At 36.9% G+C, this 17658-nt stretch overlaps 1 protein-coding gene across 2 annotated transcripts in view; it reads right to left on the reverse strand.

Moving 5' to 3' along the window:
- TMLHE (trimethyllysine hydroxylase, epsilon) overlaps positions 1 to 17658 on the reverse strand; it is a 147979-nt gene that overhangs the window by 79419 nt on the left and 50902 nt on the right. For both annotated transcript variants that reach the window (XM_080909548.1, XM_080909547.1), the window contains exons 3-4: positions 14024 to 14200; positions 5223 to 5502 (exon numbers count right to left, since the gene is read on the reverse strand). In XM_080909548.1, the coding sequence (XP_080765674.1) occupies positions 5223 to 5502; positions 14024 to 14200 (457 nt within the window). The remainder of the gene's footprint in view (positions 1 to 5222; positions 5503 to 14023; positions 14201 to 17658) is intronic.

Genomic DNA, 17658 nt, shown 5'->3' on the forward strand with positions numbered 1-17658 from the left:
GAGTGCTGTGCTCTGTGGAAAAGAATCCTTTTTGGCCTAGAGAAAGAGCCGGGTCTCCACCATTAAGACTCAGGACCAGTGGGCAGAGGGCTGAACTCCCAGAACAACCTCACAAGAGCTCCCACACCTGAGACCACAGAGACAGAACTGAATCACTGACATCAAAAAAGAAATCAGGAGTCACAGATGCAAGCATCAGCAGCAGACTATAAGAAATGGAAGAGAGGATCTCAGGGGCCGAAGACAACAGAGAAAACAGAGAAGATGCAAAAACCAGAAAGCTCCTAACCCAAAATGTCCAGGAGATCCAGGACATAATGAGAAGACCAAACCTAAGGATAATAGGAATAGAAGAGGGCAAAGAATATCAACTAAAAGGCACAGTAAATATCTTCAACAAAATCATAGAAGAAAACTTACCTACTCTTAGGAACGAGATGACCATGAGCATAAAAGAAGCCTTCAGAACCCCAAATAGATTGGACCTAAAAAGAAAATTTTCCCTACATATAATAGTCAAAACACAAAATATTCAAAACAAAGAAAGAATACTAAAAGAAGTAAGAGAAAAAGAACAGGTAACATATAAAGGCAGACCAATCAGAATTACACCAGACTTTTCAACAGAGACTATGGAAGCTAGAAGATCCTGGACAGATATCATACAGACTCTAAGAGAACAAAAATGCCAGCCCAGGTTACTATATCCAGCAAAACTCTCAATTATCATAGATGGAGAGACCAAGATATTGCAGGATAAAACTAAATTTATACAATATCTGATCACAAATCCCTACAAAGGATAATAAACAGAAAACCCAACACAAGGAAGGAAAGTACACCCTAGGAAAATCAAGAAAAGAACTAAGCAAGAAAACTAAAAGAAGAAAGACACACAAACATAAATCTAGCTCTAACAGCAAAAATAGCAGGAAACAACAATCACTATTCCTTAATATCTGTTAACATAAATGGACTCAATTCCCCAATAAAGAGACATAGACTATCAGACTGGAAACATAAACAGGATCCAGTATTTTGCTGAATTCAAGGAACTCATCTCAGAAACAAAGACAGAAACTACATCAGAGTAAAAGGCTGGGAATAAAACTTCCAGGAAAATGGCCCCAAGAATCAAGTTGGAGTAGCCATTCTAATATGGAATAAAATAGATTTTCAACCAAAACTTATCAAAAAAGCACACTTTTTACTTATTACCAGTAAAATCTATCAAGATGAATCCTCAATCCTAAATATCTATGTCCCAAATATAAGAGCACCAACATTAATAAAAGAAACCATTAAAGCTCAAAACATATATTGTACCACATACAATAATAGATCATGGAAGCAGAAATGGAACAGAGATGCAGGAAAACTAGCAGAGGTTATGAACAAATTGGAATTAACAGACAGAACATTTCATCCTAAAACAAAAGAATATACCTGCTTCTCAACACCTCATGGCACCCTTAGCAAAATAGACTATAAAGTCGGTCACAAAACAAGCCTCAATAGATATAAGAAGACTGAAATACTCCCGTGCATGTTAAGAGATCATCACAAACTAAAGCTGGTTTTTAATAACAACAAAGACAACAAAAAGTCCACATACACATGGAAGCTGAACAATTCACTACTAAATAATAACATGATCAAGAAAGAAATAAAGAATGAAATTAAGAATTTTTTAGAATTTAATGAAGATGAAAGCACAACATACCCAAACCTATGGGATGTAATGAAAACAGTACTAAGAGAAAAATTCATACCTCTGAGTGCCTCCAAAAAGTAACTGGAGAGAGCATACACTAGCAGCTTGACAGCACAGCTGAATGCTCTAGAAAAAAAGGCAGATACTCCCAAGAGGAGTAGACAGCAGGAAATAATCAAACTCAGAGCAGAAATCAATCAAGTAGAAACAAAGAGAACCTTACAAAGAATCAACAAAACCAGGAGCTGGTTCTTTGAGAAAATCAACAAGATCGATAAACTCTTAACCAGACAAACTAGCAAGCACAATGATCAATTAGGCTTCAACCTTGGGATCCAGGGATGGTTCAATATATGGAAATCCATCACCATAATCCACCATATAAACACACTCAAAAAAACCCACACATGATCATCTCACTAGATTCTGAGAAAGCATTTGACAAAATTCAACACCCCTTCATATTAAAAGTTTTGGAAAGAGCATGAATCCAAAGCCCATACCTTAACATAGTAAAAGCAATATACAGCAAACCAGTAGCCAACATCAAACTAAATGGTGAAAAACTTGAAACAATCCCACTAAAATGAGAGACTAGACAAGGCTACCCACTCTCCCCCTATCTGTTCAATATAGTACTAGAAGTCCTTGCCAGAGTAATTAGACAATAAAAGGAAATCAAAGAGATACAAATCTGAAAGGAAGAAGTCAAAATATCACTATTTGCCAATGACATGATAGTATACTTAAGTGAGCCCAAAAATTCAAAAATCAACCAGAGGACTTTTACATCTGCTAAGCAACTTCAGAAAAGTGGCAGGATATAAAATTAACCTAAATAAGTCAGTAGCCTTCCTCTAATCAAAGGACAAACATGCTGAGAAAGAAATTAGGGAAAAGATACCCTTCACAATAGTCACAAACAACATGAAATACCTTGGTGTGACCCTAACTAAGCAAGTGAAGAACCTGTATAACAAAAACTTCAAATCTCTGAATACAGAATTTGAAGATCTCAGAAGATGGAAAGATCTCCTATCCCCATGGATTGGGAGGATCAACATTGTAAAAATGGACATCTTGCTAAAAGCAATCTACAAATTCAATGCAATCCTCATCAAAATTCCAACTCAATTCTTCATAGAGTTGGAAAGAGCAATGAGCAATTTCATCTGGAATAACAAGAAACCTAGAATGACAAAATCTATTCTCTACAAGACAACTTCAGTGTGAATCACCATCCCTGACCTCAAGCTATATTACAAAGCAATTGTGTTAAAACTCGCATGGTATTGGTACAGAGATAGGCAGGTAGATTAATGGAACAGAATAGAAGACCTAGAAATTAATTCTCACACATATGGTTACATGATCTTTGACAAAGGAGTTGAAAACATTCAATGGAAAAAGGAAAGCCTCTTCAACAAATGGTGTTGGCTCAACTGGCACTCAGCATGCAGAAGAATGAAAATAGATCCTTTCTTATCTCCTTGTACAAAGCTCAAGTGCAAATTGATCAAAGATCTCCATATTAAACCAGGTACACTGAAACTATTAGAAGAGAAAATGGGGAAAAGCTTAGAACACATAGGCATGGGGGTAATTTCCTGAATAGAATACCAATAGCTTATACTTTAAGATCAAGAATCGATAAATGGGACATCATGTGATCGCAAAGTTTCTGAAAGGCTAAGGACACTGTCAAGTAAACAAAACCACATCCAACAGACCAGGAAAGATCTTTACCAATCCCACATCTGATGGAGTTCTAATATCTAATATTTACAAAGAACTCAAGAAGTTCCAGAGAATCAAGTATCCTATTAAAAATGGGGTGCAGAGCTAAACAAAGAATTCTCAACTGAGGAATATTGAATGGCTGAGAAGCATCTAAGGAAATGCTCAACATCCCCTGTCATCAGGGAAATGCAAATCAAAACAACCCTGAGATTCCACCTCACACCAGTCAGAATGGTTAAGATCAAAAATTCAGATGACAGCAGATGCTGGCAGGTTGTGGAGAAAGAGGAACACTTCTCCACTCTTGGTGGGGTTGTAAACTGATACAACCACTCTGGAAATCAGTCTGGCGTTCCTCAGAAAACTGGACATAGTACCACCTGAAGACCCAGTAATTCCACTTCTGGGCATTTACCCTAGAGATGCTCCAATATACAACAAAGACACATGCACCACAATGTTCATAGCAGCCCTATTTATAATAGCCAGAAGCTGGAAAGAACCCAGATGTCCTTCAGTAGATGAATGGATATAGAAATTATGGTACATTTAGACAATGGAGTACCACTCAGCTATTAAAAACAATGACTTTTCAAAATTCCTAGGAAAACGGATGTACCTAGAGAATATCATCCTGAGTGAGGTAACCCAGTCACAGAAGAACAGACATAATATGCAGTGACTGATAATTGGATACTAGCCCCAGAAAGCTCTGAATACCCAAGAAACAACTTATAGATCATATGTAGCTCAAAAAGAAAGAAGGTCAAAAAGTGGAAACCTCAGTCCTTCTTTAAAAAAAATAAGTGTAAAGCACCCTGTCAGAGTGAGGTACACCTAGACTTTAAATCATTAATAATTCAAGAGCTAAGAATGCAGATTTTTGCCAATTCTTGGTATTTAAATCTTTACACACCAAGAAATCTTTGACTATTTTCATGTTACATTTTGTTGTATATGTACTTTATGCTCAATTTAACTAGTAAGATTTCAGTGCATACTATCAAACCTAATAAAGAAATCAAGTACTGACAAAAATATACTCATATATTTTATGCAAAAATGCTTTTAATATTTGTACATTTATCTCTGTTTTTAAAATAAAGTGGTTTAATAAACAAATAAAGGTTGTTTTAATACCAGAATAAAATTTAGGGAGTAAATATGCTAATTAATGTAATAAAATATAATCAATGGGACATTAACAACCAACCTATGATTGAAAGTTAGAAGTCTAAGAAGAGGAAAATGGATATTTTTTAGACCCCCTTTTAAATTCTTCTCTCATATATCCTCCCTACCCTGCCCCAATCTCTTTCCCCAACCTCCCCTTTACTTCAGATCCAACCCACCTCATTCCCACCTCCTCTCAGAAAAGAGCAGGCCTCCCAGCGACAACAACCTGATTTATTTAAATATAGCACAAATTCAGTCCCCGTTTGAGCAGATTCAACTACAGAGAGGAGGTGATGACAAAGGGTATGGAGAGAAAGGAGTAGAGAGAGAGGGAGGGAGGGAGGGAGGGAGGGAGGGAGGGAGGGAGGGAGAGAGAGAGAGAGAGAGAGAGAGAGAGAGAGAGAGAGAGAGAGAGAGAGAGAGAGAGAGAGAGATTTTTCTGGGGGCCAAGACAGTACTAGAGACTGAACCTGGGCCTATTACATTTTAGACAAGTGCTCCACCATGAGCTAGACATTTCTACATCTTTTAATTGGTTCTCATATTCTAGAAACTAGTTATTGTGAATTTAAGAAAGTTACTAAATTATTACCTGATTAAGCTGATTCTTTCTGCCAGTTTTTCTGTATGTTCTTGAGTGGGAGGGACGTTTTCTACAAATGCAATTCCATACAGTAGAAAGTTCTGCAGAAACTTCTTCAATCCTTCGTTTGTTTCTAAGAAACACTGGAAATCAACAGGTGGAACTTGGGCTTGCTGGTAGAGTTTAGCATTCCATAATATTCTAGGTTGGATAACTTTTTGTTTCTGCCCTTCATAGCTGTTTTTCACCAGCCAGTCCAGATCATATCTAGTCACATGACCATCTGGCCCTTTTAAGCAGAAAAAAAGGCATTAGAAACAAATTAGGTATACAGCCAAATAATAGTAATAATGTTCATTCTTTTTTCAACATTAGTTTAACATTTTAAATTATTTCATATTTTCATAGATACATATGTTTTGGTCAAACCCACCTCCCATTCTGTCTCTAACAATTCCTCTTGCCCAACACTTTACACTCAAATCTTCTTGTGCTCTGTTTTAAACCCACTGAGTCTACTCATTATCACCTGTACTGGTAAGAATATTGTACCACCTATTGGGGCATAGGTATGTCTCTTCCTCCCTCAGCAGCTAACAATTGCTAACAGCTCCTCTGATATGGGTGGGGTTTCATGAGTCTCTCCCTTGTCCATCCTGGGACTTTTGGCTGGACTGACCATGGGCAAATAGTGACAACCACCATGAGTTCTGTGTGTAATAGCCTTGTGTGTCTAAAAGTTACTGTTTTGCCACAATCCATACCACAGAGAGTCCAAAGGGTTTACTGGGTTTGATTTGTTTAAGGAATCTTCTACAGGAGGAAGTTTTCATATGTTTTTTTCCAAATATATTTAGTGTTGGTTATACCATCAAATACTCTCTCTTCTAACCTGCTTGATCACAATGAAGACATCAAAGTAGGAGGAAAATTTGATTGCAAGAAGGGGTTTTGCTGAAGTTGGAAGGAGATTAGCAACGATAACAGGTGGGAGGTAAATATGATCAAAACACATTAGATACATTTATGAAAGATAAAAGAGTAAAATATTTCTTAAAAAATCAGCATATGCCTATGTCCCCCACCACTGAAAGCATAAAGCAAACAAAGCATTAAATTTTGTCAAAGTTTTGTAATTAATGTGTATAATATTTTTAGAGAAGGAATATGAAAAGATCAACATAAATGGAGAAACAGAATTTATATCTGTAAATATTATCTAGTTATCAAAATACAAGCTTGCCTAGTAATATCAAGTATTTTGTAGGCACATCATCTATCATGATGAGTTCCCTGAACAACAGAACTCTCAGGACTCTCAGTGTTGCATGTGTGCGTGTGTGCGTGCGTGTGTGCACATGTGCATGTATGAAAGAATTACATGGAACCTCAGAAGTCTTTACATTCTATCTGCAATTATCCCTCTCATAAATACCAAACTGATGATGACTTTATTTTAAAAGGGTTGTCATGACTCCTAATTTAATTTCTTGATAAGAAGATACACTCTTTAATCTTTGGTTGGAATGTTCTGTAAATGTCTGTTGCTTCCTTTTGATTTTCGGTTTATTTTATGACATAATTTAATTGCAGAGTTTTTCTACAGCTTTTTTTACAGGTGCCCTGTCTATTTCTGAGAGTAGGGTATTTAAGACACCATAATCACTGTGCTGGAGTGTTTGGTACATGTATTTAGTATTTTCTTGATGGATAGCTTCTTCAATGACTATAAAGTTACCCTCCATATCTCTTATAATTATTTCTAATTTGAAGTCTATTTTGTCAGATAGTTTGCTCTTTCTTCTGTTTACTTGGACTACATTTTCACACCCATTAATCCTACAGTGGTATTTATTATTGTAAGTTAAGGTTTGTTTTTGGAGGTGACAAAAATGCATCCTGCTTTCTAATTCAATTGGCCCATCTGTGTTTTTCTTATTGAGTAACTGGGACCATTAAAACTAAGAAATATTATTGAAAGTTGTGTATTAATTTGTGTCATTGTGAGGTTTTGTGTTGTTTTCTTGAATTTCTTTGACTTAACTCTTCTGGAATTGTTTTTTACCTGTGATCTCTAGGGTATGTTTATCCTTCTTTATAGATCAAAGTAATCCTTAAAATATCCTCTGTAGCGTGGCTTAGTTTTCATAAATTTCTCTAATCTATTTTATCATGGAAAGTTTTTACTTCTCATTCAATTTTAATAGTTTTGCTGGGTATAGTAGTTGTGTTTGACAGTTATGGTTTCAGAAGTTGTACTATATATTTTTCAAGCTTTTCTGTCTCTATAAGTTTCTGTCTAATAGATATTATCCTGATAGGCCTGCTTTTTTAAGTGACTTGATTTTTCTCTCTTGAAATTTCAATATCCTTTCTTTATTCTGTGTTCTCAATATTTTAAGTACAACATGCAATGAGGAGCTTCTTTTATGGTCTGATCTCTTTGGTGTTCTCTAGGACCCTTGTATTTGAATGGGCATCTTATTCTCTAGGTTAGAAAATTTTCATCTATTTCCTATGCTTTTGCTATGTATTCTGCTGTGCTCTACAGTTCAAAATTACGGTTTTTTGTTTTGTTTGTTTTTAATACTATCACAGAGCTTTCTCATTTTCTAATACACACATATTTATATAAAAATGTATATGTGTTTTAAGTGCATGTATGCAAGTGTAGTGTATGTATGCTTGCTGCTTACAAAGGCTAAAATATGGTTCTGTATCCCCAGAACTGGATTTATAGATGGGTGTGAGCTGGTATATGGATGCTTAGATCCAAATTACATCCTCTACATGAGCAGCAACTTTTCTTACCTACTGATCCATCTCTCCAGGCCCTGTTCATTAACCCCCCACACACATAATTTCTTTTAATTTTATTATAATTTAATATAGTATATATTATAAGATGATTACATCATTTCCTCCCCCTCCTTTTCCTTCTTGCAAATCCCTGAAATATATGGCCTCCTTTTTTCATTGTTTTTATATGTATATTTCTCTACATACATGAATATAACATGATTACTCTGTATAATGTTATGTATATGAATGTATTGGATAAACAGTTGCTGTACTCTTCTGTGGTGAGGACTACCTCTTCCACTTTCAGCATTCATTAGTTGCCTTAGCACTTTGGGTAGGGTTGAAGCCTCCTGGGATTTTTTATATACATATTAACATGTCTATTGTTAACAACAATAGTATTGTTCAGCTCATGTTTAAGCAGTCATGTAAGACTTTAGGGGTGCAGCTTACGACATTACTAGGAGACAGGATCTTACAACACACTCCCTGTTCCTCCAGCTTTTACTTGTTTATTTTTAGAAATCTTCTCCTTGACTTTTACTGAGAGATCTAATTTCTTTATATTTTCTTCCTGCCCTGATTATTGTTTTCTACAGGATCCATTCTGTTGGTAAGGTTTTATGCTGAGGTTTTTAACTTTTTATTTCCAGCATCGTTTTGGTTTGGCTTTTGTTCATCAATTTTTTTTGTGAAATTATATTTTTGTATCTTATGTAGACTTCTGCATTTCATTTATGTCTTTGTTTTTGTTCTTTTGGAGTATATTCATGTCTTTGAGTTGCTTGAACATACTTGAAATTATTCTTTTAAGTTCTTTGGAAGTTTTTACAGGTTGCTTATATTTAGGTGCCATTATGTGATTGGATATTTGTGGAAGAGCTATGCTCTCTTGTTTTTTGTTTGTTTGTTTTGTTTTTTCCTTTGTTTGTTTTTGTAATTTTTTTCTTTTCTGGAACTTGCATATCGAGGGTAGTATGTTGGATGATATTTTTCCCTTTCTTCCTTTATAACTTTCTTTTTAAACTCCTCTTTCTTCTTTTAGTAAAAAAATGTATCATGGTGAGGAGAAGATTAAAGATGCCTGTAGGCATATATTTTTTACAGCCTACTTTATTATGGGTTCAATCTCCCCTCTAGTCCACCACCCACAAGAGGTAGTGAAAAAAAAAGTTATTAAGATATGGAGTTCGGAAGTGGACCTGTTTAGAAATAGTTCTTTAGAGTGATTCCAATCTTTGTTGCTCTCAGTCTAGTCCATTAGAAAATACCAAACAGGAATCAGCAGCTGCAGACCTGTCCACTCAGCAGACCCTACACATGAATTAGCAAGGGCAGTTCAATCCAGCAGAAACTGTGAGGCTCACCAACTGGCTCAAGTTCTTGGAAGTGGCAAGAAGCAGTAGGACCCTTAAGAGAAGTTTTGGGCGCGAGTTTCTCTCTATTAAGTCACTACAAGTGAACCTCAGCAATGCAATGTAAGAAGAACCAATATATATATATTTGTGTGTGTGTGTGTGTGTGTGTGTGTGTGTGTGTGTGTGTGTGTGTGTGTGTGTCATTAGTGAAGACTAATGAGATGGAGTAAAGCAAACCACTGCTCTAGCTCCCACTGTCTGTGGGGTCATATTTATATTCTTTCTAAAAATCACAGGTCTTTTCACATGTCTGTTACAGCAAAGCATCCTTTTACCTGTATACCCCAGCAAAACATCAATTAGACATTACTAACTTTCCAAAGAAACCAGAAGCTTCCTCTTCAGATGCCCATTTCCTTTTGTGGGGCATGCGGAAGATATTTTGAAGTGGTGTAAGCAGGTTCAAGTAGGCTAAGCCAGATCCTCTTATTTCTAAAGGAGGCTGTGTTGGTTGTACTCATGGAGCAAAATTACCAGGAGGTGGGCATAGTGCAGAAGTCATCTTTGTCTGAAGTGTCTAGATGATATGTTGGTCTAAGCAAGGGAGGACTAGGTCTCTTTGCTAGTACAAGAGAATCCTGGACAATGTGGGTAACCCAAAGTAGGGAAAGCCTGGTTCCATTCTTGCTACAGGAGATATGCAGGCTGGGACCCGGAAGCAAAAATTCAGGGAGCTACAGGTAGGCCGGGCACAAGAGGCAGTGGCTGGCACCTGGAACATGATTAACAGGAGGTAAAGGAGGGATTCATCAGGGCAATAGTATGCAGGCTTTTCTCCTGATATAGGGAGTTTCCAGGGAGGTAGGTCTAAGCAAGGGAAATAAGGTCTTATACTTTTTATTGAAAATGTTAATTTTTTAAATTGAACAACTTTATTTTAAAAAGCAAAGATAAATGTACAGATATTAAGCATTTTTTTGGATAAAGGATATGAATATATTTTTGTCAGTACTTGGATTTTTAAAGGTTTTATAGTGTGCATTAAGATATTGCTAGTTACAATGTGCATAAATGACACATAAAACAAAATGTAACCTGGAAATAGTCAAAGTTTTCTTAGTGTGTAAAGATTAAGCATAATGGTTTTTCATTTCCATTTTTTTTTCTTGAAAGTCATATAGTCTGTGAGTTGTTTCTGGGGTGTTCTGAGCTTTCTAGGGTTAGTATCCAATTATCAGTGACTGCATATTTTGTCTGTTCTTTTGTGACTGGGTTACCTAACTCGGGATGATATTCTCTAGATGCATCCATTTTATTAATAATTTCATAAAGTCATTGTTTCTGATAGCTGAGTAGTACTCCATTGTGTAAATATACCACTATTTTTGTATACATTCATCTACTGAAGGACATTTGGGTTCTTTCCAGTTTCTAGCTATTATAAATAGGGCTACTATAAACATTGTGGTGCATGTGTCTTTGTTGTATGTTGGAGCTTCTCTGGGGTAAATGCCCAGAAGTGGAATAACTGGGTCTTCAGGTAGTACTATGTCCAATTTTCTGAGGAATCGCCAGACTGATTTCCAGAGTGATTGTGCCAGTTCACAACCTCACCAACAGTGGACAAGTGTTCCTCTATCTCCACATCCTCACCAGCATCTGCTGTCATCTGAATTTTTGATCTTAGCCATTCTGACTGGTGTGAGGTAGAATCTCAGGGTTGTTTTGATTTGCATTTCCCTGATGGCTAAAGATGTTGAGCACTTCCTTAGATGCTTCTCAGCCATTCAATATTCCTCAATTGAGAACTTTTTGTTTAGCTCTGTACCCCAACTTTTAATAGGGTTGTTTGATTCTCTGGTGTTTAATTTCTTGAGTTATTTGTATACCTTGGATATTAGGCCTCTATCAGATGTAGGGTTAGTAAACATCTTTTCCCAATCTGTTGGCTGGCATTTTGTTTTCTTGATAGTGTCCATAGCCTAACAGAAACTTTGCAATCTCATTAAGTCCCATTTGTCATTATTTGACCTTAGAGCATGAGCCATTGGTGTTCTGTTCAGGAAATTTTCTCCTGTGACTGTGTGTTCTAAGGTTTTCATTACTTTCTCTTCTAATAATTTCAGTGTAGCTGGATTAATGTAGAGATCTTTGATCCACTTGTACTTGAGCTTTGTACAAGGAGATAAGAAAGGGTCTGTTTTCATTCTTCTGCATGCTGAGTGCCAGTTGGACCAACACCATTTGTTGAAGAGGCTGTCCTTTTTACATTGAATGTTTACAGCTCCTTTATCATTTTTGATAACTTTTGGTTGAAAATCTACTTTATTCGATATTAGAATGGCCGCTCCAGCTTGCTTCTTGGAGCCGTTTGCTTGGAAGTTTTTTTCCGACCCTTTTACTCTGAGATAGTGTCTGTCTCTGTCTCTGAGATGAGTTTCCTGTATGCAGCAAAAAGCTGGGTTTTGTTTATGTATCCAGTCTGATAGCCTATATCTTTTTATTGGGGAATTGAGTCCATTTATGTTAACAGATATTAAGGAATAGTGGTTGCTGCTTCCTGCTATTATTGCTTTTGGAGGTAGAATTGTGCCTTTGTGTCTTTCTTCTTTTGGTTTTCTTGCTTAGGTATTTTCTTGTTTTTATTAGGATGTAGTTCCCCTCGTTGTATTGGGTTTTCCACCTATAATTCATTGTAGTGCTTGGTTTGTGATCAGATATTGCATAAATTTAGTTTTGTCTTGGAATATCTTGGTCTCTCTATCTATGGTGATTGAGAGTTTTGCTGGGTATAGCAGCTTGGCATGACACTTGTGTTCTCTCAGGGTCCGAATGATGTCTGTCCAGGATCTTGTAGCTTTCATAGTCTCTGCTGAGAAATCTGGTGTGATTCTAATTGGTCTGCCTTTATATGTTACCTGACTTTTTTTCCCTTACTGCTTTTAGTATTCTTTTTCTGCTTTGGACACTTGGCGTTTTGACTATTATGTGTCAGGAGGAATTTCTTTTCTGGTCCAACCTATTTGGAGTTCTGTAGTCTTCTTTTATGCTCGTGGTCATCTCATTCTTAAGGATAGGGAAGTTTTCTTCTACGATTTTGTTGAAGATATTTACTGTGCCTCTTAGTTGATATTCTTCGCCCTCTTCTATTCCTATTATCCTTAGGTTTGGTCTTCTCATTGTGTCCTGGATATCCTGGACATTTTGGGTTAGGAGCTTTTTGGCTTTTGCATCTTCTCTGACTGTTTTGTCTATGTTTTCAATATTGTCTTTGGCTTCCGAGATTCTCTCTTTCATCTCTTGTAGTCTGTTGGAGATACTTGCTTCTGTGACTCCTGATTTCATTTTTAGGTTTTCTACATCTAGGATTGTCTCTTTTAGTGTTTTCTTTATTGATTCCATTTCCATTTTAAATTCCCTCTTCCATTCCTTCATCTTTTTGGTTCTGTTTTCCTCTAGTTTTTTGAGGTCTTTGAGTGTTTTTCTTGTTTCCTCTTTAAAAGCTTCTAACTCTTTATGCTTTTCCTCCCGTTCTTGTTTAAGGATCTCTATCATCATCTTGAGGTATGATTTCAGGTCTGAGTCTTCTTTTTCTGGAGTGTTTGACATTCTTCTCTTTGCTGTGATGGGAGAGCTGGGTTCCAGTGTTGCCAGGTTGTCTTGGTTTCCCTGGGGTATGTTCTTTTGCTTTCGTCTTGCCATCTTGTTGTCTGTGATTATAAGTGGTCTTGTTGTCAGTGATAGGTTCTTGTCTCTCCTGTGTACCTGGCCTGTGTCCCTGGATCTCTGCTATTCCTGGTGGCAGATGGCTTGTGTGCCTGTTCCGAATGCACGGGCCTCTGGGTGGAAACAGAAACCCTAAGGCAGGGTTCCTGCTCCCCTGCACCAATCAGGGGGCTGGGCATAGTTTCCCAGTACTGGTCACAGATTTCTCTGTTCCCTGGCTACTCGGAACCCCTTCTCACCAGGCCTGTGTTCCTGGATCTCCGCTGTTCCTGGTGGGGGATAGTCTGAGCACCTGTTCTGCACCCAATGGCCACCAGCTGGGAACAGACAGCCCAATGCCGGGTTCCTGGTTCCCTGAACCAAGTATGGGGGGCGCACTTTCCCTGAGCTCGGCAGAGATCTCTCTGCTCCCTGGCTACTCAGAGCGCTGTCTCACCAGGCCTGTGTCCCTGGATCTCCGTTGTTCCTGGTGACAGATGTCCTGAGTGCCTGTTCTGTCCGCACAGGCTGCCGGGTAGAAGCAACAAAAATGTTAATTTTTTTTATTCCTGCTACCAAAGCACTTAGGAAGTTGAGGCAGATTAATCACTAGTTTGAGACCAGTCTCATACACAGTAAATTTAAGGACAGACTGAGCTATATTACAAGACCTTGTGTTGGAAACAAAATACAAAACAAGGCAAAACAAAGAGTGGTGAAAACAGATAACCTTGCAAAAATTTTAGCATAGAGCTTATCCTCTTTTAAAATTAAGCATGATGTTAGACGTAACAAAACAAAATTAAAAGGGTATATAAACTTTCCAAATCAAGGGGAAAAAATAATTAAAATGTCTCTATTTTGGAAAGAGCCAAATTGTTTTTCATTAAAAAAATTGTTTTTAGTATAATATGTAAAAGAAATCTAATTTTCCTGTATACTTACAAGTGAAAAAGAGTGTAGTTTCATCCAGACGAATCATCTTTGGCTTAATACATAAGTCCACACTGGCAGTGTCTAGGCTCCGCTGGTTAGTTTTAGAATTATAACATGATGCTGAGCGGCAGTGGTCTCGAAGCCAGACATAATCAAAGCGCATCACATTGCTAGCATATTGTAGTTCTAGGGAAATGATCAGATTTAACAGAAATGCTTATTTGGGAAAACTAAAGACAAAAAGTCAAAAATAATTTTTTTCTAAAAAAATTTTACTAACCAAGTAAGAATAACAAAGGCCAGCCCCTTGTCAGTTATCAGTTGTCAAAAACACTATACAATTACTATGATAAGAATGGTATAATTTTGGTAAATAAAACACATAGGAGTATGAAAAGCTCAAAGCTTATATGTATATATATATATATATATATATATATATATATATATATATATATATCAATAAAAAAGATTGTACAATGTATTTTATATTATTTTTGGCAATTCTGTGGTTATGATGAAGTTAAAAAAATTAGAATTGAAAAAAAAGTTAATGACATTTCTACATAACAATTTACTTATTTAAAGAAAGTAAAAATGGGGTAAAATTTACAAGAGCCAAAGAAACTATAATATGTGTGGAAATAAAATGTCAGGAAGTAATATGAAGAAATCTATAAAACTATTCTAAAAGACTTGAAGGAAGCCAACATGTTGTAATACCATGTTTATAGACAAGAGATTCCAAAACTGGAAAAAGATAAACTCTTCTAGAAAGTCATGCACAAATTTCATGTATTATCAGTTTATATCTTAGAGATTTTTACATATTAGACATGGCAAGTCTACAGCCCATATTGAAAAAATGACAAAGTAAAAATTTTGAAAAAGAAAGTATGAGATACCAGCTATAAAAGCACATTATAAATGAATAGTTTTAAATATATTAGTAGAATAGATCAAGAAAAGCAGGATTGTATTCCCAACTAAACTCATAAATACATGGAAATATGGTATATAAAAACGGTGTCATTTTATAACAGCACAAGAAAGATTGACTTTTCTATAAGTGACATTGGAAAAATTGTCTGAGATCAGGAAATTCATTGTATTATTTTAAAAAGTCAGCCTCTGGAGATCATCATCTTGTCTGCTCCTCTAAAGACCCCACAGTCTGCAGGACACCCAGGGAACCCAGTACAACACATAAGCAGTATCTGGCAACCCCAAGGAGCCCAGAAGATGCAAGACACATACATACCTTTCACTTTAATCCCATCCCCCTTCTAGTCTGAGCCTTTCACCTGAACAGATCATAAGCTTGCCTAATCTTCTATAGACCCCACAGACTGAAGGCCTCCAAGGACTTCTGATGAACCAGGGGCAACAGATAAGAGACTTTCCCAAAAACACATAGAACGTAGGAACCTCAAAGAGCCCAAAATAATTAGAACATATCCCCACTGCTCGAAATCCACCCCCTTTCAGCCTGCACCTTCTATGGTGGTAGATCATCAGCTTGTCTGCTTCCCTGAGGACCCCAAAGTCTGAAGACCTCCCTGGAGATTTGCTATAGCCAAGGCCACAGGTCTCCTAGGATACCCACAGCAACCCAGTGATACAGGAGGCCAGTTCCTGACAGAGACACCCAGGCCAGTTACCGCCAAAGATAATACAATGGCAAGCAGCAAATGCAAGACCATAAGCAACAGAACCCAGTTCTCCCACGACAGCAAGCCCTAGATACCCAAAGACACCTGAAAACCAGGATGCTCACCTAAAATATTATCTCATGAAGATAATACAGTCCTTTAAAAAGGATATAAATAACTCACTAAAATAAATACAGGAAAACACAAGTAAATAGGTAAAAACACTTAAAGAGGAAACAAATTAATCCCTTAAAGAAAAAAGGGAAACACAATAAAACAGGTGCAGGAATGGAACAAAGCAATCCAAGATCTAAAATTGTAAGTAGAAACAATAAAGAAAACACAAATGGAGGCAAGTCTGGAAATGAAAAATCTATGAAAAGGTCAGGAGCTACAGATGCAAGCATCACTAACAGAATACAGGAAACAAAAGAGAGAAATCTCTGGCATAAAATATACCTTAGCAGATATTGACACAACAGTCAGAGAAAATAAAAAACAAAAAGCCTCCTAACGAAAAGCACCCAGGAAATCCAAGACACAACGAAAAGATCAAAAATAAGAATAATAGAAATAGGTTTCCACCGGCAACTTTGGGGCGCAGAACAGGGCTTGGCCCATCTGCCACCAGGGACACAGACCAGATACAAGGGAAAGGCAAGAACATATCACTGACAACAGATGGCAAGAAGAAAGCGAAAGAGTATATGCCAAGGAAACCAAGACAACCTGGCAACACCAGAACCCAGCTCTCCCATAACAGCAAACATTGGAATGCCAAACACTCCAGAAAAAGAAGACGCAGACCTAAAAATCATACCTCAAGACACTGATAGAGATCCTAAAACAAGAATGAGAGGAAAATCAAAAAAGAATCAGAAGCTTTTAAAGAGGAAACAAGAAAAATTCAAAGAACTCAAAGAACTAGAGGAAAACAGAACCAAAAAAGATGAAGGAATGGAAGAAGGAATTTAAATCGGAAATTGACACAATAAAGAAAACACTAAAAGAGATAACCCTAGAGGTAGAACACCTAAAAAAGAAATCAGGAGTCACAGAAGCAAGCATTTCCAATAGACTACAAGAGATGGAAGAGAGAATCTCGGGGGCAGAAGACAACATTGTAAACATAGACAAAACAGCCAGAGAAGATGCAAAAAACCAAAAACTCCTAACCCAAAATGCCCAGGAGATCCAGGACACAATGAGAAGACCAAACCTAAGGATAATAGGAATAGAAGAAAGAGAAGAATATCAACTAAGAGGCACAGTAAATATCTTCAACAAAATTGTAGAAGAAAACTTCCCAACCCTTAAGAATGAGATGACCATGAGCATAAAAGAAGCCTTCAGAACTCCAAATAGAGTGGATTAGAAAAGAAATACCTCCCTACACATAATAGTCAACACACTAAGTGCCCAAAACAAAGAAAGAATACTAAGAGCAGTAAAGGAAAAAGGTCAGGTAACATATAAAGGCAGACCAATCAGAATAACATCCGACTTCTCAACGGAGACTATGAAAGCTAGAAGAGCCTGGACAGACGGCATGCAGACCCTAAGAGAGCACAAGTGCCAGCCCAAGCTGCTATACCCAGCAAAACTATCAATCAACATACATGGAGAGATGAAGATATTTCAAGACAAATCTAAATTTACATAATATCTGACCACAAACCCAGCACTACAACGAATTATAGGTGGAAAACCCAATACAATGAGGGGAACTACTTCCTAGTAAAAACAAGAAAACTCCTAAGCAAGAAAACCAAAAGAAGAAAGAGACACAGACACAACTCAACCTACAAAAGCAATAACAGCAGGAAACAGAAACAACTATTTCTTGATATCTACTAATATAAATGGACTCAACTCGCCAATAAAGAGACAAAGAAATAACCCTATTAAAAAATGGGGTATAGAGCTAAACAAAACATTTTCAGTTGAGGAACACCGAATGGCCGAGAAACATCTGAAAAGTGCTCGACATCA

This window comes from Micromys minutus (genome assembly GCF_963924665.1).
Source record: "Micromys minutus genome assembly, chromosome: X".
NCBI classification, from domain to species: domain Eukaryota; kingdom Metazoa; phylum Chordata; class Mammalia; order Rodentia; family Muridae; genus Micromys; species Micromys minutus.